This window comes from Hevea brasiliensis, chromosome 11, assembly GCF_030052815.1.
Source record: "Hevea brasiliensis isolate MT/VB/25A 57/8 chromosome 11, ASM3005281v1, whole genome shotgun sequence".
Taxonomy (NCBI): domain Eukaryota; kingdom Viridiplantae; phylum Streptophyta; class Magnoliopsida; order Malpighiales; family Euphorbiaceae; genus Hevea; species Hevea brasiliensis.
In genome coordinates this window covers 1931821-1954346 of record NC_079503.1, presented here as the reverse complement: position 1 = coordinate 1954346, position 22526 = coordinate 1931821, and the positions used below count along the sequence as shown (strand labels likewise).

The 22526-nt window shown below is 36.0% G+C and overlaps 2 protein-coding genes across 3 annotated transcripts; both read right to left on the bottom strand.

Moving 5' to 3' along the window:
- Nucleotides 1–8507: 8507 nt before the first annotated feature.
- LOC110657885 (putative L-ascorbate peroxidase 6) lies at nt 8508–13490 on the bottom strand. Of its 2 annotated transcripts, none has more exons than XM_021815313.2 (10): nt 13235–13490; nt 13001–13115; nt 12494–12621; nt 11879–11949; nt 11611–11653; nt 11422–11518; nt 11076–11159; nt 10370–10491; nt 9883–9949; nt 8508–8735 (listed from the first exon to the last, which is right to left on the bottom strand). In XM_021815313.2, the coding sequence occupies exons 1-10, from the start codon at nt 13410–13412 to the stop codon at nt 8618–8620; spliced, it is 1023 nt and encodes a 340-aa protein (XP_021671005.2). In that variant the 5' UTR covers nt 13413–13490; the 3' UTR covers nt 8508–8617. The 2 variants fall into 2 exon arrangements, with proteins under 2 accessions (XP_021671005.2, XP_021671006.2); XM_021815314.2 differs by lacking the exon at nt 8508–8735 and adding an exon at nt 8975–9226 and having other exon boundaries at nt 13235–13487.
- A 532-nt stretch (nt 13491–14022) lies between these two features.
- Nucleotides 14023–17682, bottom strand: LOC110657887 (G-type lectin S-receptor-like serine/threonine-protein kinase SD2-5). Its single transcript, XM_058129628.1, has one exon. It carries the CDS (start codon nt 16675–16677, stop codon nt 14239–14241), a length of 2439 nt encoding a protein of 812 aa, XP_057985611.1. The 5' UTR covers nt 16678–17682; the 3' UTR covers nt 14023–14238.
- Between the last annotated feature and the right edge of the window lie 4844 nt (nt 17683–22526).

The window sequence follows — 22526 nt, the reverse complement described above, 5'->3', positions numbered from 1 at the left end:
GAGGTGATTCCTGACCTAACTGTTCAATAAAAACGAAAAAATAAAAAATTCAGAATATAGAATTAAATTAAAGAAATAAGGAAAAATAAAGGAAATAAAAAGGAAAAGGAAATTGAATTTTGACATCACCTTAGTGACATCATACATGATGTCAAAAATAAATCTAATTACTTTAATTTTTTTGACTAAGTCAAAAAGTAAGTTAAATACACAAAAATTAAATAAAAAAAACAAAAATGTCATTTTCTTTCTCCCATGGTTGCCGTCCACTCTCATCTCTCTCTCTCTCTCTCTCCAAGCAAAACCTCCATTGAAGCTTGATCTTAAGCTTCTCAGACCCTAAAAACTCCCCATAAATTCCCCTAAAATTCTTAAATTTCCTTACTTTGGCAACTTGAAAAGAAGCTTGAAGAAGAAAGGGAAGAGAGAAAGTGAAGGAATTGGTGAATTGGAAACCAAATATTAAGGTTAGTAATTTGAATTTATAAATTTTAGTTAAATTCTTATATTTCTAGTTTAATTAACTTAGAATTGAAGATAAATGCAATCAAAACAAACATGGGAGACTCATAGTGAATTTTGACCAGCTTTAGGGGGAGTTGAGATTGCATGATTTTGATGAAATTAAGAGAGTAATTAAGTTTAATTAGGTATGTAGACAATGTATATGTACTTTAATTTCATTAATTGAATGAAATTCATAAATTAGGTTTTTTTGAATTCTTGAAATTGGGAGAAAAATTATAGAAAATGGTCAATTGATGCAATTGACCCTAATTGAGATGAGACATGGTCAATTGGGACCATTTGTAGTGTATTTGAATTGGTAGAATGAAATTGCAATTCGGATTGGTTAGGGTCACCATTCTAGCAGCTTGACCTATGTCTCTTTCAGGGACTAAAACTAAAAATTTACTAACCCAATTGGTGTGAGGCCAATTAGGAATGAAAATAGACACATAATGACACATTTTTTATTCAGGAACTATGCCCAGAAAATGACATTAGGATAGTGAACAATTAGGTCAAACCCGGGTGTAGTGAACTGTCACTGTACCAAAATGACCAAATAAACAGTATTTGTTCATTTGGCCATAACTTGGGCTATACAGGTCCAAATGACCTGATTTTTATGGCATTACAAAGGTATGACATAGCACTACAACTTTCATGAAGAACACTAACCCAAATTCTGCCCATAACTAAGTCATTTTGCCACCTAAAATTAGAGATCTAAAACTGCCAGAACCAATTAGGTGTCCAAAAAATTTGGGTTAAACCAATTCGGCCAGTAATGTTCAAATGGCCATATCTTGGGTTACAAAACTCCGAATGGAGTGATTCAAAAAAGGGAATAAAGCTAAGATAATAAGGAATAACTTCTATGAAGAACACTTAGCCAAATTTCTACAACAACATGATCAATAGAATAGTGCAAAATAGGACATTAAAACTAAAAATTTGAAATTGTGCCTAGGAGACCTAAAAATTGAAGGGGTAAATAAAATCAACAAATTAAGCAACCAAAATGTGGTATGTGGGTGAAATTGAAATTCCCATACCTATTAAGCATAAGAAAGTCAACAATTTGACTTGAATAGTATCGTGAATAGTAAACCCGAAATGCAAAATTTAAAGAACGTTAAATTAAGTATATTAGAGCTACACATAAGTAATTGTGAATTTATTATTGAATTTATTATACGTTATGATACTGAAACACTGTAAAATTGTGTGTTTCAATTAAAAAAAATACCGAAAAAGAACCCGAGATATCGAGTCAAGATCTAGAGGTGACTCGCACAATATTTGTGCACAACATAAAATTTTTTTGTAAATTCTCTTGACAATTTATTTTGATGAATAAATTGTGATTTTTTTTATTGCAAATTTATGAATGAAATGAATATTATACTTTTGACTTAAATTGTTAGAAATTTAATTGTATGTGTTTGAATTGTTAATAAATATTTAGTAAAATGTTAAGATAATTTTGAAACCACAGTGTCATGACCATATATCTGAATGCCTCACTAGCATGCCTAGTGGGAGGAATTAGTTTTGAGTTTTGAATTCTTTCTCTGGTTGAAGTGTTGAGATGTGTGCCAGTAGAGGAAGAAATTGAATGGGTACCCATAGATTGAGCTAGCTAGCCTTGAGATTCCTCATAAGCCTCCGGCTATTGAAATTAACATTGTACTGATGGCATGATATAACTGTGTGTTTTTATGAAATCTGTTTTGGGACTTCCGAAATGAGACTGTTTTGACTAAAATTATAAATTGTATTTTTTATTTATTTTCATTTTCACTACCATATTTGAATAAATGTGATTTAATTTATGCATAAAATTTTATTTTAGTATGTTGTGCACCACTGAGTCATAATACTCAGCGATGGCTGTTTATTGCTGTCGCAGATAGAGAAACTAATAGAGCAGCAGAGTGAGCTGCTGAGAATTTTAGAGCTACTTCTGGACCTTTATTCGGGTATAATTTTATACCTTAATTGTACATGTTTATTTTAATGTAATTGACTGTATGTACATTTGTAAAGTGGTCATGAGCAGTTGTACAGATTTTATAATAATATTATTTTGGATTTTCTGATGTAAATTTTGGACTGATAAATGTAAATGAATTTTTTGTTTAATGCAATGTGTATGAAATTAATTATTACTATTTTTGGAAATAATTGAATTGAAATTTTGAGTTGTAAAATATTGATTGAATTGTGGAGTTTGGAGGAAATTGTGCTAATTTGAGTTATAATTGTGGTTATGAATTGATGAAGTGTTATATTGAAAGTTGTAGAAAGAGATGATTCTCATTGATTTCAATTAATCTGTACATGGGTATATATATACAATTGATTCCTATAATTGTGTTCTACTAATTAGGAAGAAATCCTAAATAAGAAATCCTAAATAAGAATACAGAATACAAAATATACAGAGAAATAATATAGTGATTGACTTTCCATAACATAGTGATTGACTTTCCATAACACTCCCCCTCAAGTTGGAGCATAGATATTAATCATGCCCAACTTGTTATAAATGTAGTCAATCCTAGCTCCATTCAGAGCTTTTGTGAAAATATCTCCTAACTGCTCTCCAGTTTTGATGTGTCCTGTTAAGATGATCTGTTGTTGAATCTTTTTACGAATAAAGTGACAATCAATCTCAATATGTTTGGTCCACTCATGAAACACCGGATTAGAAGCAATATGAAGCAGCTTGATTATCACACCACAATTTCGCAAGCAGAGAGGTCTTAAAACCTGTCTCATCTAGTAATTAAAGTATCCACATTACCTCACATACTGATTGTGCCATGGCTCTGTATTCGGATTCAGCACTAAATCGAGAAACTACACTCTGCTTCTTGCTTCTCCAAGACACCAAATTTCCTCCAATAAAAACGCAATATCCAGTAGTTGACCTCCTGTCAACCTTAGATCCAGCCCAGTCGGCATCTGAAAAACATTCAACATTCAAATGCCCATGATTACCATATAGCAAACCTCTACCTGGAGTGCCCTTTAGATAACACAAGATTTGTTCCAAGGCTTCCCAATGAGCAATAGTTGGGAAAGACATAAACTGACTTACCACACTAATGGCATAAGCAATGTCAGGACGAGTGACTGTAAGGTAGTTCAATTTTCTTACCAATCTCCTGTATCTCTCTGGATCTTCAAACAACTCACTATCCCCTGCTAACAATTGTAAAGTTGGAGTCATTAGTGCGCTATAAGGCTTAGCACCTAATTTTCCTGTCTCTGTTAATAGATCGAGGACATATTTTCTTTGAGACAAGAAAATACCCTTCTTACTTCTCATAACTTCGAAACCCAAGAAATACTTTAATAATCCCAAGTCTTTAGTCTGAAACTGAGTTTGGAGGAAGGTTTTAAGAGATGAAATACCTGCAGAGTCACTCCCAGTGATGACAATGTCATCCACGTAGACTACTGAGAGAATTAGACCAGCCTCAGATTGCCTGTAAAATACTGAGTGATCACACTTACTCTTTTGCATACCAAATTCCTGTACTGCTTCACTGAATCTCCCAAACCATGCCCTAGGACTTTGTTTCAAGCCATAAAGAGACTTCCGAAGCCTACAAACTTTACCCAACTCCCCCTGAGCAACAAACCCAGGTGGTTGCTCCATATACATCTCCTACTGAAGATCACCATAAAGGAAAGCATTCTTGATATCCAATTGATGCAGGGGCCAATCATATGTAACTGCTAAAGAGATAAACAAGCGAATAGAAGTAAGTTTAGCTACAGGAGAAAAAGTATCAGAGTAATCAACCCCATATGTCTGAGCATATCCTTTTGCTACAAGGCGTGCTTTTAACCTAGCCACAGAACCATCAGGATTTACCTTTACTGTATATACCCATTTGCAACCAATAGCTTTCTTACCAATGGGTAAAGGCAATAGTTCCCATGTACCATTAGCATCTAAAGCCTCAATTTCCTCTTTCATAGCATCACACCAGCCAGGATGAGACAGTGTCTCATCAACAGTATTAGGGATAGGAACAGAGTCTAAAGAAGTAACAAAACACCGAGAATAAGAAGACAATTGATTATAAGAAACAAAAGAAGAGATAGGTTAAGTACATAAATGTTTACCTTTACGAAGAGCAATGGGTAAGTCTAGATCAGAATCATGATCAGTATGAGGTACAGGATCTCCCAACGAAGTAGCTGGTGGAGGATCTGAGTCAGGAATCTCCAATCTCCTGGAATAAACATGAACAACGGGAGGTCGAGTAGGTCTAGAGACAGGAACCTACTGTGAGAGAGGACTAGACATTGGTTGACGGTATATATTAAGAGATCATCCTCCTCCCCGACTCTCATACACGGATGATGGAGGAAAAAATGGAGTGGACTCAAAAATGTGACATCTGCGAAACAAGATAACGTTTATGATTAGGAGTGAAACCACGGTAACCTTTTTGGAGCCGGGAGTACCCAAGGAAGACACATTTGAGAGATTTTGGATCCAATTTAGTAACCTGTGGACGAACATCATGCAGAAAACAGGTACAACAAAAAATACGAGGTTCAATAGGGAACAAAGATTTTGTATGAAACAAAGTAGTATAAGGAATATCCCCATTAAGGATGAGAAAGGCGGCATACGATTGATAAAAACATGCCGTAGAAAGCGCATCGCCCAAAAGTGTTTAGGTACTTTCATCCGAAAAGAAGAGCACGAGTTACCTCAAGAAGATGACGATTTTTCTTTCGCCACGCCATTTTGGGATGGGATATCCACACAGAAGACGATGAAGAATGTCATTTTGTGTCATATAAGGCTGAAATTGTCTTTGAAAAGTATTCTTTGGCATTGTCACTTCTTAATATGCATGAAATATTAAATTGAGTTTTGATTTCATTACAAAAGGCACAAAAGATAGAAAACAACTCAGAATGATTCTTCATTAAATATAACCAGGTAACACGAGAGTAATCATCAACAAAAGTAACAAAATAACGAAATCCAGTTTTAGATGTAACAGAACAAGGACCCCAAACATTAGAATGAACTAACTCAAAAGGAGATGAAGCCTGTTTATTGACTCTAGACACAGAAGGCAAACGATGTTGTTTTGCAAACTGACACGACTCACATTCTAGTCGATAAAGATCAAATTGAGGACACAGCTTCTTCATGGTAGACAAAGAAGGATGACCCAATCTACAATGAGCTTCAAGAGGTGTTAAGGTACTAGAGCAAACAAGCGACCGCGGTACATGATTTTCTAGAATGTAGAGACTACTTGACTCGCGTCCTCTACCAATAATCTGCTTCGTCGTAAGATCCTGAAACAAACACTGGTCAGAAAAAAAGGAAACAGAACAATTTAAGGTACGAGTAAGTTTACTAACAGAAAGTAAATTAAAAGAGAATTTTGGTAGACACAAAACAGAAGACAAAGAAATTGACGATGTTGGGTTCGCAGTTCCAGAACCCATGATACAAGAAGTAGAGCCATCAGCTAAAGTAACAGTAGAGGAAGTGAGATTAGACTGAAAAGCAGATAGAAGACTAGAATTACCTGTCATGTGATCTGTCGCACCAGAATCAATAACCCATTTGGATGAAGAAGACACAAGGCATGTAGTGGATTTACCTGACTCAGCGATCGCAGTGACAGGGGAACTAGTAGGCTTTAGAGATGTCTGATACTGGAAAAATTGTGCAAAATTCTGTGCAGATACCAAAATAGTTTTCTCAGAGGAAGATACTGTAGAATTCTCTGCTGCCATATTTGCCATCTGTGATCGCTGATTTTTTTCTCTGAAGTTGCGGACAATTATATTTTGTATGGCCATGCTCATGGCAATAATAACAAATGACTCTTCTTGAGTCCTGATTAGAACTAGCCTCTCCATTACGCTGATTACTTCTGTTACCTGTAATTCCTCCTCTACTTCCTCTTCTATTACTCTGTTGTCCATTTGGATTACGGCTAATAAGAGCACTACTGGCAGGCTGTGAAGATTGAGTACTCTCTGTACGAAGGACCCGTGTGAATGTTTCATGCAAAGAGGAAATCTCAGAACTAGAGAAGATCTGAGATTTAGCAGTCTCATACTCTGAAGGAAGGCCTACAAGAAAACTCATAACAGCTAGTTGCTCCCGTTGGGCCTGTTGAACTTTCACAGCAGGACTAAAAGGCAACAATACATTAAGTTCCTCATATACCCGTTTAAAATCCATAAAATAAGCCGTGAGAGACTTATCCTCTTTCTTAGCACGGTAGAATGCCTTATAAACATCATAAATACGGGAGATATTCCCTTTACCGGAATACAGAAAATCTAAGTAATCCATCAATTCCTTAACAAATTCACAGTGATTAATTAAACTAATTACCTCACTATGAATCGAGTTCCGAAGCTGCAAAAACAACCGAGCATCCTCCCTTAGCCAAGTTTGTCGTGTATCATCAGTGGGTGGATCTTTAGTAAGGTGATCATCCTTATCAATGCTACGCAAATAGACCCTAACAGTCTTACTCCACTACAGGTAATTTGAACCATTAAGTTTGCGTTCCGTGATCTTAGTCATCACCAGAATCACATCAGAAATAACATTCTTATTGTCTGCCATTTGTTGAGACAAAGAAAACTAATCGAAACGCTAATCCAAAGTGCTTATAGTAGCAAAATAACCCAAAATCACAAATCAAGCAAATACCAAAATAGGATCTGAGAGCCAAACCTCATAAGTCCTTTAATGGTTATACTGGATCAGGCAACAGCACACAGTGGTGGAATGTGGGGGTTGAGACGACGCCGGCGATGTTGATCGGGGTTGAAACGGCCGGTCGGCGGCCAAGGTCTCTCCTGAGCTGGGTAGTGAGAACAAATAGTCACCCTAGATTGATGACCTGCTCTGATACCACGTAGAAAGAGATGATTCTCATTGATTTCAATTAATCTGTACATGGGTATATATATACAATTGATTCCTATAATTGTGTTCTACTAATTAGAAAGAAATCCTAAATAAGAAATCCTAAATAGGAATACAGAATACAAAATATACAGAGAAATAATATAGTGATTGACTTTCCATAACATAGTGATTGACTTTCCATAACAAAAGTGTTTTCTACAGGTAAAAGTTTCGATTTTCTCAAATACAACCGGCACTCTGCCGAAATCTTTCGAAAATTTGGGAAAAAATAAAAATGGACAAAAATTTTATCAAATCTTTAAACTTCAAGTAAATCTTTAAACTTCAAGTAAATGTTTTTAAAGTAAGAAAATTGTTTTAAAATCCCTTATAGTGTATTTAATGGGTTATCGGTAGACGGAGTCGGTAATTCATTAGGTATACTATGTGATCATGTTATGCCTTACAGAGGGGTAAGGTGTGACAGAGTGAGGCTGTCACCCATTGTAGAGAGGGGCTTTGCCAATTGCTGCGGATTTGGCTCTGCCCATTGATGAAGGGCTTTTGCCCATTACAATAGAGAGAGTCTTAGGCCTAAGGTGGAGAAAGGACATAGAATTTAAGAGGAAGAGATTATTGTCTATTGGTGAGAGAACTCTTGCCCATATAGTTGAAGGCACCATTTGTGGTGTAGTGTTGTAATAGTAAATATATTGGGTTATGTCTAGAGAAAACTGAGAGGGACTAACTAATATATTTACTATGAGCAGTTTGATGTAGTATTGATTCTCTTGGGTGTAATTGGGTTGATGGGTAGTATAGCTATGAGCTTGTAATGATTATTTATTTATTATTGATAGTGAAAGATGACATGCCTGTGTATGTATTGGTGTTTTGTGTGTTTATTTTGTTTCTTTGCAGTTTACACGCTTCCGCGATGCACAATTATTATTATTATTATTATTATTATTATTATTATTATTATTATTATTTTAACATATTCCTTAGTTTTCAATTTTTAGTTGAGAATTAAAGATGTGGATGAAGTTGCAAGATTATGACATTAGACTCGAGCTTTAGCCTTCAACCCCACAAGCATAAAACTTTGGATTCTTGCTTCCGTCCGGTCAAGAACACCATGTTGTATGATTTTGCACTAAAACTAAATCCATTCTCCAAGCAAACTTAATGAAATTTATCATGTACAAAGATCTTCAAAACTTGATTTTGCAGATACCAGTAAGCTTTAACATCCTCTTCAGAGGAAATTTCATGTATCAGGACAGTCCCAGATGTCTCATGGCTGTAATAGAGAAGAAGAAACGACTTGATAAATGTTCCATTTAACTCTTACCATGCATGGCAATATCTGCAGTAAGCGCCCATGAGAATCCAATTCTATGCAAATAAATCTGTCACCAGTCATGTATTCCATTGGATTGAATTTCAACCCTTCTTGATTCTTACATAAATCATGGAAATATTGATGACATAAATAGGTTATAAAGGTGTCTGTCTTCAATGAACTTTTGCTGACCTTACTCCAGAAAATAGGTCTCCCAACACATGTATCTCTTTTCATTCAAAATAAATGCAGTTGAAATTACAATTTTAATGAACCTGTATTCTTTTTCACTAGATGCAACCAAAATCTAACAGAAATAAAAGAAAAGAAAACTTTAAAAAAGGTATCACAAGCTTTTCCATCTTGCACCAGAATTCACAAGTTTAATATACGCATTCTTGAAATCATCGAAGAAAATATCTTGATCATCAGCATACTTTTTGATCCATCTGAACCAAATATGAGTTTTCTTTCAGTTAAGCATCTAGAACAAACATTAACCAATATTTATGCTATAATGTCATGAATTCTTTTTCAGACAAGCATGTAGAGAAAAGAAAAACTAAGCCTAACATACATATGCTAAATTGAAAAAAGAATGCAAGAAACCAGATGACAAGTTATGACAATATGATTAGTTCTAAGGGGACAGAACCCATAAAAAATGTGGATTCAGCCATTTTTCTTTGGCTGTTTAGATAATTAGGAGCAAAGAAGTCACAAAATCCTTGATGGAAACATTAGTACATGTATTCAATAACTAATTTATAACTTAAAGCTGGAAATGAAGAACTAAGGAAATAAGAAGCATTTTCAGAATCTAATTGATTGGGCCAGGAAGAAATACATGATAAAAGTTATGAAATTTGCACCCTCAAATTATGGCGTGCATGCTCATTGTTAAGCTTTTGTAAGATATTTGTACAGTTATCGTATTGTACTGCTAAATGCACTGTTGTTAAAATTTCGAACTATTTTTGTGTAACACCCACATAAAATCATATATGGTCGACTGATTCGTTAATGGTGGAGTTCATGAGTGCTTAGCACAACAATGAGAATACAGACAACATATTTATTAGGGAGGTTTCAGAAGATGGCCAACCTTAAGCATTCATCGTCCTCAACAAGTGCACGATCTGAAGGAAGTCCAATCATGCTTGACATTCCAGCTGCAATTAAAGAACAAAAGCAACAGATGAAATCATGTTGGAAAAATTTCAAAGTAAAGGGACATAAATGTAGCAAATGCCTTTAAAAAAGAGACAAAATTACAGTTTGGAAGGAAAAGTAAAAAATAAATCTGAATAAATAAATGCTTGCTTTAGTCAAACTGACTAATCTAAAGAACTTTTGAGTTTTTACTAATAAAAAGAAATAGCAAGTCTTCTTCCATAGCTGTGAAAAATTTGGTCATTAATCGTGATGTATATTATGATTTCATGGTAGGATAGACTCAAGCCTGTAATTCAAGGCCAGCAGTGTTCTCAGATGCCTTAAAGATGAACAATTTGAGATCGTAAGGCTACTATCTAATACTAATACAGCCAGAACAAGTTGTAGAAATGTGACAATTATGTCAAGCTTTTTACCTGAAGACATCCATGGCTTTTCCAAAAGAATTTTATAGTATGAATTGTCAAAAACAGTTGGATTTCCAAAGCCTTTACTCCCAATAGTATGAGCTCCAGACAATGCAACAAGTTCTCGTGTTCTGTGAAGCAGGATTAGTTTTCTTCAGACAAAATAACAAGTGAAACTTAATTGTGGTAAACATGCAAAAATATTTTTATTACAATCATCACTTCAAACTGGTCAGGGTCCACAATTCCATAAAAATAAGTAATGTCTAATATTTAAAATCTGTAATAGTGAAAAAATCAATATTGTCAAATTTATATTTTCTTTATGTAATTGTAACCAAACCAAGCATAGGGTAAAATAACAAACCCAAAGCAAGGAAATAACTTTTTAAAGTTATGTCAAGTAATCTATAATTGAAGTTGTTAACAAATGAGAATGGTGAAACAACAAAGTCCACTTTTAAGGTCAAGAAAATAGGTTTTAAAATCAAATAGGTAAATTTTTATCTGAAATTATCAATGTAAGAGAGAGAGAGAGAGAGATAGAGAGAGAGAGTTTTGCATTGAGAACAAGGCAATCTGAAAACTATGGAGAAAAAGGAGACATGTAAAAAGTAACTGCTCAAATTCAAATAAAAAATAAAGAATGAAGATGCGTAAATAGATTTTACAATTTACACATGCAAAATGTCAATGAAAACTGATGTAAACTCACGACAAGCCTTTTCTTTGAAAACATTGCTTCAAACTAGAAGCACCCAGAGACTCTTCAGGAAGTTTGCCTTCAGCATCAGGCTCCCTGTAAAGAAATATTTGGTAGCTATTAGTGCCAATAATTTTAAGGTATCATTGAAAATTTCTATTTTCGTCATAAGTTTACACTAATAGCTATGATTTTCAAACTTATTTGAAAGCATAAAATCAAGGCTTATGATTTTCAATCAAGTTAACAGTATTTGGTAAAGTTGTTCACAAACTTATTTGAAAGGCTTGCGGATAACTCCATCTTAATAACCCAGTTCATATGATATTAAATTTTATTCCATCTTAAACTGTCTTACGCTGAATCTAGTCTTCCCAATATTACTGGGATTGTTGGACCTCCACAAACTGAAACGGCCTCAGCTCCAGCGACAGCAATCATATCTGCCCAGGATACTAATAATGGGAAAAATCCAATGTTGCATTAGCAAGGCACCATACAATCTATCATTATTGAAAATCTTTCACAGAGCACCATCTATAACCACCTGATTGTTTTGCATCCACTTCGATCTTTGCCTTCTCAAGAATCTAAACAACAATGCACCCAGTTTGGTGTTAGCTGGTAGGAGATCATATAAGATTTGACCAGTCTGGATTTTATATACAAGAAAAAAAAATATAAATAAGAAAGTAGAAATAATAGGAAGCAGACCACTCGCCCAAAACTTCAAATATGCATCCATATACATGTGAGCAGGTTACATGTTGGTGTTTATAGAAACAGAAGAGATAGAAAGAGAAAGAGGGCCATACCTTCAAAGATTTCTTTAGACCTGCATTTTCAGGTCTATCAAGTTCAAAAACTATAGAACCATTCATACCCCCTGCAGAAAAAATCAAGGCACAGAGTAAGTTCAAAGCAAAAGAGAACCACATTTTGCTAAATGAGATGGAATGTAAAGAAATAAGCAAATAAGAGAAAGAACAAATTGCACTAATTTGAATTGCTTCGCCTAGATTCAGGTACCAATCCAACTAAAAACTAAAGTTAAATCCATCTCTTTCATTGCACCTTAAACGCCAATGACATTAACCATCTCAAGCTATTCAATGGCTTCCACAAAATTACCAGTAAATAAGTTTGGAGATTTATATAAAATTGCCTTAGGAGCCATTGAAGTAGCTTTGACAGTAATTATTATCCTCCATGAGTTTATATTAAGTGCAACCCTATGGATACCCCCAGACAATAAAGTTCACATCATAACAGCCTGGTTACATAAAAGTGACTAAAAATTTTCATTACATTACACAGGTCCGATAAAACACATTATCGAACCATATGATGGGAATTCCAAATAAAAATGATAAGTGTAATGTAAATTATGATCACTTTAAATTCGTATGGGATTTTCCCAAAATAAAGACCTGAATTCCCAACCGTTTCAAAGGTTCCGGCGTCATGAAAAACAAGACGAAGTACGCCAGCGGCCTTGCCTTTGGACACCACCTTCCTTACTTCTTCCTTCATAAGCACATATGTAGTCGTATCCAACCTTTAAGATGTTACAACAGAGAAAAGAAAATCATAAAAATAATACATTGATAAGTATAGCATCTAGTGAGGCACCACGAGCAGAAACACACATAAACCACACACACACACACACACACACACAAGACTACACGCTAAAGCATCTAAGTCCACTAACATTCGAGCTGTATGTAGCTGAGCCCTCACATGCCTGTGACATCGAAAAAAAAAAAATAGAGGATCGTCTTTGGAGATGAATAATTCAAAACCACCTATAATGTTGAGCTTTACTAAGGTCATGTGCTATCTACTTGAATCAAACATTTACAGATAAAAGAAAAGGAATTTCAAAATCAAAGTAGCTGAACCAAAGAAAAATACGCGGGATTTGGTTAACTCACTCGGCTGCCTCAGCACTAAAGCCCTCTAAGGATTCACGCAAATGATGTAGAAAAGGTAGTGTGGATACACAGATGAGGATTCTCCTCCTATTACAAACCCAGTCAAGATTCTCGCCTGTAGACCCGAAAAACAAATTAGAAAAACTATTCTTCTCCTCTTCTTTTTTTTTTTTTCCTTTTGCTTCGTTTTCCCAGCAATCAAACACACCGTGATAAAGGTATAGTGTAGTTTACCAGAATCATCATCGCCAGTGGCTGGAATAAGGCAAGCTTGGAGAGGTTTGGCTCTAAATTTGACCGTTGAGAGATAAGACCGTTGTAATTTAGAGGGAAATTTGAATTCGAGATGGGAAGAGGAGGGAGTGGAGCAGAGAAGAGAAGCTTTCGCATGGAGTACGGTTAAAGATGCCATCTTTAATGGACGGTTGAGAAAGCCTCTGGCGTGCTCTGTGCAAAAGAGGCTTTAACTACTTGGAAAGAACGTGACTGGGTGCGGTTGGGTGAGTCGAATAGAGTCAAATATCCAAAATGCCACAGCCTATTGGGCCACTGCGATTGCTAGGGACCAGTCCTGAGGCCCATTGACAATTGGGGTCACAACTTACTAGAAATTTTTAACCTGCCTGTGTTTGGATAGGATAAGAAAAAGATTTATAAAGTAACGTGGAGTAATAGAAAATAAAGTAGCAAAATCTCTTCAACTCACTAATTTAGTAGGTTAAAAAAATGAGAATTTTTTGAGATTTTATTTTGAAGGTTTTATAAACTCTGAAAACCTTATCTTCTTTAAAAAACCTTACTCTCAAACAAAGCATGATATTTTAAAAACCCATCTCCTACCTCCAAAAATTTCTACCCAAAGAAGCTGTTTGTTCTGCTGCATTTTGTGGAGACCATAAGAGTTCACTTGGAACAGTATCAATGATGGTAGGATCCTAGAAACATGTGAGTTCATATTGTTAACACCTAATAATATCATTTTATTGGCTGTTTTCATAACAACTTTCAGAATCAAGATGAGGTTTTGAATCAGAAATATGCTCATTGTGCGTCACTTTTTTTGTCATAATCAACACCATTTACAGAGCAAGAATGAGTGCAGAAACAAGTGACAAGCTAATTGCTAGTATTACAAAACTTTCCTAGTCTAACTAATATACAGGAATATTGTAGGAGAAGTATACATGATTAGTTCAACTCTATAAATCTAAACAACAATTCCCCAAACTGTGAACTCCTTATCTTGGGCCAGAAAGCTGCACAGAAGAAAGGTAGGCGTCACTATTGCAGTCCGAAGGTCCTGAGGAAGTGCCCTCCTCGCTTATTGATTTAAACAAACTGGAATGAAGGCGAAAACCCAACGGGGAAGAAATTGGTGGTTGAGGAACAGGGCAGAGACCTTCAAGCATTTGGACAACTTTAGGCATCGGTGGCCTTAGATGCATATCTTCCTGCGCACACCACAATGCAACTTTAATTGCAGTGGAGACCCTCTTGTCATTCTCGTCTAAATTCAGCTCTGAATCAAGGATTTCTCTCACTTTCCCTTCTTCCATCATCCTAAAAGCATAGGATGGGAAATGGGATTTCTCCGAAGAAAGAGATGGATCAAAGTTTTTCCTTCCACCGATAATCTCAAGCAACAACATACCATAGCTATAAACATCACTTTTCTCCGATATGGCATAATTTGTGATCCATTCTGGTGCAAGGTACCCCCTGGTTCCTCTTAGGGTCGTGAAAACATGGCTTTGCTCTCGATTCATTAACTTAGCCAACCCAAAATCTGAGACTTTGGCATTGAAGTGACTATCAAGAAGCACGTTTTCAGGTTTTATGTCACAATGAATTATCTTCACATCACAGTCTTCATGGAGATAAGCCAGGCCTTTTGCTGTTCCCAATGCAATATTAAATCTTGTATCCCAATCCAACAGGAAATCTTCATTGTTTCTCTTGAAGATCCATTTATCCAAAGACCCATTTGCCATGAACTCATAAGCAAGCAGGCGGTGAGATCCTTCAGCACAGAAGCCTTTCAGCCTCACCAAGTGGTGATGATGAATACTACCAATGATGCTAACTTCTGCTCGGAATTCTTTCTTTCCCTGACCAATGCCTTCTAGCTTCTTCACAGCCAGTCGTGTTCCATCTTGAAGAACCCCTTCATAAACCGAACCAAATCCTCCATGTCCAAGCTTCACTGAGAAGTTGTTAGTTGCAGTTTGAAGATCCCTGTAACTATAACGAATCGGCATCCCGGATAAACCCTCCAAGAAATTATCATCTTCTGAGGTCTCTTGGGGAGATGCTGGCAATCTTTTCTTGTTCTTGTAATATCGAAATGCCACATAAAGTAGACCAAAAATGACAAGCACTGTTGCAACAACAATTATCACAACAAAAGGAAAACCTTTTTTGCTGCTTCCAGTGTCTCCACTGTTTGAGTCACTCAAGACTTTAATGTATGTAACAACACTGGAACCGGTGCCAGCATCTTGGAAACTTCCAATTTGGTCAAAAAGGAAGCAATTCCCTGTACTGTTCTGGAAGAACAAAGCAAGACAGGAGCAGTTATCACGGCAAGAGGATTGGCAACCTTCCAAGCTAGTTTTTGAAGAAGCTGGAACAAACCCAAGTGCAAAGTAATTGAGCCCATTGCCAGCACTTACAAGCGCTGTAGAGCCCTTTGAACCATCACACGAAGATACAATACCTGGCTTGCAATTTGGGCTGGTACTAAGAGCTGAAGGGCATTGGCAAACATTGTTACCAGAACAAACAAAATATGCATCACAAGGTTCTGGCCTGCTGCACGGATCACTTGGTATTTTTGTCTGTGAAGCACTACCTCCATCATTAAGGTTGTAGAAAGAAATGAAGCCATCATTTTCAACAACTGCAATCCAGGTAGCATTCGCATCTTTCTCATCTGCAAACTTAAATTGCCACAAGAGCACTTCATTACTGTCATAGAATCTCCATGAATTTGCATTGAGAGATGCCAGAGTGACTGTCCCACCAGCTTTATTGATGGTCTTATCATTGTCATTTTGCATGGACCAGTAAGGCTGGGGAGTTCGGAATCCAGCAGACAGAATCATGTCACCAGACTTGATCTCAAGAACATAGGTCAAGTTATTGGCGCTAGGATCACTGACCAGTTTCATTCCCTCTCGAAACTCCTGGTCTGATATTAGTGTGTTTGTTGGATGGCTAAAGCTTTGCCAAATTACACTGCTGTCATTCCCCAACAAAACCAGATTTCCTGAATCCTGCAATTCTATTGCAGAAACTCTTTTACCACCAGTATCAGGTGTCCAGACTGGACGTTCCCCCTTGTGTAAAGACACAGTACCATCTTCACCAAAGAAGAATTGATCAGAATTTGCAACTGGGGAGCCTCTATTTGCAGTCCATATAACATCCAAGCTTGTCGTGTGGATAATAACTAATAGATATAATGTAACATCTGAAGTAGGGTTGAAGCCAAAAGCAAAATTTGAATTATTAGATAAAAGAAATAGCCCATTCTTATCAATCCAATTCATCTGAGACCCTTGAAACCCAGGATAAATCTTGCCAATGGTTTGTATACCAGCCATGCAGGCTTCAGATAGAATGAGAAAAACCAACACAATGAACCCCATAAAACGAATCAAACCCCGACAATCCATGGCTGCACTAAAGGACACAAAGAAAAAGGCCTCTGGAAGAGAAATACGAAACAACTCTTAGAAAGAAGAGAAATTTGCTGCTAAACGAAGGACACAACAAAGGGCCTTCGAGTGTTTATGCGAACTTTACATTCTGCAATGAATCTAACATCAGCCCCTAAATACAAAAATTAGCTCTACGATGGATGCAGATCGGAAGACATCTGAAGAAAACGATTCCAAAATTAAGGAAATTTTGAGGAAACTGAAGCTAAAAAGAATAACAGACTATGGAGAGGATAGAAATGCAAGCAAAAGAAGATTTAGTAGTATCAGTGGACGAGAAAGAAAACACACCCACTCTAATTGCCAATCACAGACCTCTCGCTGGCCTTTGAACCCGTGTGCCCCTTAAATTCAAACACCAAGCTTTGGATGTCATGCTCATAAAACCAAATTGGCTAATAAAAGAAGCAAACTACTGGGCATGGTTCACCCAGTAACAGATTTTGCAGACAAATTCAGACCTCAAAACTACTCGCAAACAGGGAAATCAACATCCACCAATTGTATCAAGACCGCAGAGAAGAGAATCAACAATACGAGCTGATGGGTAGCCTTCAGTGGTCCATCTTAGCCTTCAGTGGTCCAAAAGATGGCTACTAGAAGAAGAAGAAGAAGAAGAAGAAGAAGAAGAGAACCATCAATTATAATTGATTAGTACTCCTTATTTAGCCCATAATATGAGACCAAGTTGCAGAAAGACATGTGAAGGAGCCAGATTCAGAGGAACTGAATTCTCCTGTCGCAATTAAATTAGAAAGAGAAAAATAGACAATGAGTACATGCAAGAAGCAGGAAGCAGGAAGCTCTCACCTCATTTCAGGGGTGAGGTTGCCCCGCAAGAACAATAGTGGAATTACAGGCATAGGTCCCTGGCCTTTTTCTGAAGAGATCTGAGGCGGGTTTTATCTTTCAAGGCAGTTCATCAAAAATCAAATATTTTTGGTTTACTGTGTATTGACAGATTCATCAATACCTTTGTTTTTAAATGATGGACTGGTGCACGTTTGACACGCTAGGAAACGGAGGCAATACGGTGTTGGGCGATTGTGGACCGGTTCTCGATCGATCAAATCAGTGATTTCGATCATGACCGAAATGATCAATCTAATTTTTGACGGTTTTAATTTAACTCAAATCAAGATAATTTAATAATTAATTTTTTTTAATTATTATTTCAAAAAATTGAACTAAATCATACTATTGATTGAACAAAGATAATTAAATCTAAATCTTTATACTCATAATTTATGCCTAATTTAAACTAAAAAATTATTGATTGGTTCATATTTTGAATTTAATTCAATTCAATTTAGTTTGATTCTGAATTCAAATCAAACCGTATCCAAATCAGGATGAAGGGCAAGGTTTTATTAGTCTTTTTATGTATCCAGCTACAGAGGCTTTTTTGAATTTTTAACGTTCACCAACTTCGTCACCAGTGTGCTAAGCTTTATTTATTTTATTTTTAATAATATGAAATAGATTTTTTTTTTCGGTAAATAAAACACAGGCGTTTATAAATCAGAAATAAAAATATAATATTTAAATTTTATATTTTTTAAAAATATGATATTATAAATTCATAAAATAGCATTTGGTTAATTTTTTTGTTTTTGCTTTCTAAAAAATAAAATTTAATCCAAAATTAGCTTATTTCAATGGCTATATATATATATATATTATAGTTGGGATTTTAGTTGCCATAATCTAAAATTGATACAACTTATACGTCAATTTATGAAGTTATTATAAAGTTTTAGATGAAATACGTCTAATTATTGTGGGTTAATAACTTGAAATATTTAATTAATAATTAAATATTATAAAGTCACATACATTGAATAATTCTGATTCTTTCGCCACTATTAGTCAATTAAATTGTGTACATTGCATAATGTTAGTCATTAGACACGTGAATTTTATAATAAAAGAAAATTATATGTGATATGTTTTGATAGAATTATTATAATTATGAATATTATTATTTTTAAAATTTAATTTATTTTTAAAAGCACATTAATAATTAAATATTAGATTCGTCAAAAATTCTGATTCAAAGTGAAAATTAATAATTTAATATTTAATTAGAGGATAAATTAAAATCAAATTGATCGATCATGATTTCAATCGATTACGTTGATTCTAAAGAGATTTTGGTATTATTTAATTTTAATTTTAATTTTAATTACTTTTGTTGCAATTCATAAAATTTGTATAACATTAAAATTTATATTTAAAATTATATATAATAAAATATAAAATAAAAAATTGATTTAAGTAATATAAAGACATATTTTTATTATTAGGGCATTAATTTTTAGTTGAAATATTAAATAATTTAATGGTAGACCAATTTCTTCAAAAATTAAATGAATTAATTTAATGCAAAGTTGGACGGAAGTGAGGGAAGAGTCAAGAAACTTGTAGCAAACTCATAGCCACCGGATCAGGGTCCTCAAGCAACTTGATAAGTGGGTCCCCATCCCAAACCTTTCTTTTGCATTTTTACCCTTCGTCTCCCTAGGTCAATGAAACTGACACCAACTGCTAGCTTTCTAGGCACGTGACCTGCATCTGCTAGCCAGCCGTAGACTTGATTATGATCCGATTCATTACAGAGATCCCATCAAAATTGGATCCAATTGCAGGATCATTGATAATACAAATCATTCTTCTTCTTTTTTTTTTCTACCATAAAATATTGAAATATTGCATTGATGAACAAAGAATTACAAAATTGTAAAGCTCAAAGCCTATAAGAGAAAGACATAAGGGATGTCCAATTGGATTTAAATATTTTATATTAGATCTCATAATTCTTAAATCAAGGAAAATAATTTAAACCGTAAAAAGTGAGAGAAGCAGCAGTATGATTGAAGACCAAAACGGGTTAAAATTAGAAAGTTAAAACTAAAAAATAGCAGAACAAATGTATAAGTATTTCAATTTTTTATAATTTCGATAGTTCATATCTTCGACGATCTATAACTAGACTATAACACCTCAAAATTTCAAATTTTATTATTTTATGATCATTATTAATATTTTAATTTTATTTAAATTTTAGGAATTTTTTTGAGATTATTCGGATTTTAAAAATCGGGTTCGATTTTCTAAAAATATAAACTTTAATGATTTTTAAAAATTTATTTAAAGACCACGTGGCAAAACTAAAAATATATTTGGAGTCTATGTATTTTTCTGAGTTTTTTGAAATTTTTTCAGAATTTTTGGACCTCGTTTTCGGTCCCGAGGCAGAGTAAAAATTTAAAATTTTGTATCCTGAATTGGACCGGCCGAATTGAATCGGACCGGATCGGACCGGCCTTTTCTTTTTCTCCCTTCTTCCTCCCGCGCGCGTCTGACCCCTCTCCCTTCTCTCTCTCTTTTCTCTCTCCTCCCTCCTCCCCTTGCCGCGCCGCCGCCTCCCCTGCCTTCCCACCTCGCCGGCGCCCCACCTCGGTCCTCCCCCACGGCCGGCCGCCGCCTGAAACGCTGGAAAACGGCCTCAGAAAGGACGCGTAGCGCGCGTGATGCCTGGACTTCCCGGCCAAAATCCGGCCGATCCGGCAACCAATTGGACCGGGTCTTGTGTCTAAAATCATCTACTCGGCGAGAGCTTTCCATAGACACCAAGAACGCCGAAATCCATCGAGCGGTTTGTCCAATTTTTGCCCGGGAAGTTTTAACCCATTTTGACTTTCGGGCTAGATTTCTCGCAAACCATGAATCCCACGAAAAAACCGAGAGTAACAGAGCGCTCCACTCGTCGAGAGCTTCGCGGAGACATAAATTTTAAATTTTTCCGACACCGTTTTTCGGTGGGTCCCACGGAACTTCGCAGTGTCTTTTCGAGCATTAAATGATCTTAGAAAATTCTGAAAAATTTATGTACTAACCCCCGTGTTGTGGGCTTCGTGTAGGTATCCTCAATTCACGGAAATTCGCGATTGGCCGGATTCGTGAATTTCCTACGCATGCACTCCATTACCGGAAAAGTCTCCGAATTGAACCGAAGTTTTGGCTGCCCCCCCCCCCCCCCCATTGTCAGACATCCTAAGCGCATTCCCGAAGTCGGAATCGGCAAAGGTAAACCCGAACCTTGCTTTTCGTAATTTTCTAGTGCTTAAATAAGATTAAAAATCCATAAAATATTCGTGATAGCTCAGAAAATTATGATTCTTTTTGCAATAGCCTAGTAATATTGCTAAGGACCGCGGGACAAAGTTTTAGAATTTTTAGAGCTTGGTTGGATAGTTTTTGCAAAAATGATCAATTATAAGGACTAAATTGAAATTTTACATATTGTGATGGATGACTGATTTGATGGGCCCAGGAGGGGCTGTGTGATGTGATTGAGTTATGGATATATGAATTGTGAATATAGAAGTGTGTTTTGAGCCATTTTGCAGGTTGGGTAGGTCCTAGGTATAGGGGAGACTCTGCCGGATTTTCAGCACGACTTAGAACGTAATTGGTCTTTTCTTGATTTGTATTGAGTCATTTGTATTAAATAATTGTAATGTAATTGTCAGGTGAGCCGGGACAGCCTTCTTCCTCCGCCACAGTGACCGTTGTCAAGTCTGTGAGTAAAATATTAATTTTAATTGTAATTTCACTATTATTATATGTTCAAGCATGCCCATGCATCACTTATATGTATATATTTATGTAGTTAAACTCTAGGCATGATTTATGTTGCATTGATAACTGTTAAAGTGCCATGGATGTTGTTGTGGTAATTTGGAGCAGTGTGCGTGCGTTGGCGTGCGTGTGATGTGGTGTGGACTATGGATAGAACGGGTAGTCACGGCTTGAGTTCTTCGCTGGGACCCGATCCTTCGGGGGGTAGTCACGGCTTGAGTTCTTCGCTGGGACCCCCGATTTGGTTTATTAAGCGAAAGTCCGGCTTGAGTTCTTCGCTGGCACCAGGTTGGATTTAAGAGAGTTGTATAGGGGATCAGCTCCCATATATTATGATTGATACTACAGGGTGTGTGAGTTCTCCAAATCACCTTTTTGATGTTATGATGTGAAAATATTGTTGATATTGCATTTCACTCTACAGGGTGCATTAGTTTTAGATAGTTATAGAGATTATGATTAAAATTGATATTTTATTCTCTGAGTCGAACGCTCACTCCTGTTCAATATTTTTTCAAGCCACAGGAGGATATTTTTGAGATTAATCTGCTTTCTTCCTCGCAGGTCGATTATTAACGTTTGTATAAACTTGTTAAATCTTAGAATTTCCGCATGTGTTAGAAATGTTTATTTGATTTGGGTCTGTAAACTAAATTATTATTTTGGACCTGTAAACTTATATTCTATGCATGTTTGATGGATTGGATGAGGGAGCTGAGCTTCAATTTATTTTTATGTTGATGAGTATGTGGAGGGTGAGCTGAGCTCCCCAATTGAGTATTTACTGTGTTTACAGGTCGGGTGAGTCATAAACTCCCCGTTGGTAGGTCCATTTTATGGCCGGACTCTGTCCGGTTGATTTCTTGAAATTGGGCCCAAATGAGCCTTAGAGTTGGGTTAAGTGAATAGTTGGGCTTACTACAGGCCTCGGGGGCTTTAGGCTGGCCCAGGTCCTAATGCCGGTCCGGCCCATAGATTGGGTCGTGACATAGACATACTCATATACACCGCCTTGTATGCCAACCAATAGGGACACTCTCTTCCATCAAAAATAAAAACCTTGAGATACAGATTTGCACCATAACCCTCACAATGAAGAATAGCCACCACAAATCATTAGTAAGCCAAACACCCATTAAAATCATACATGACCCATACCA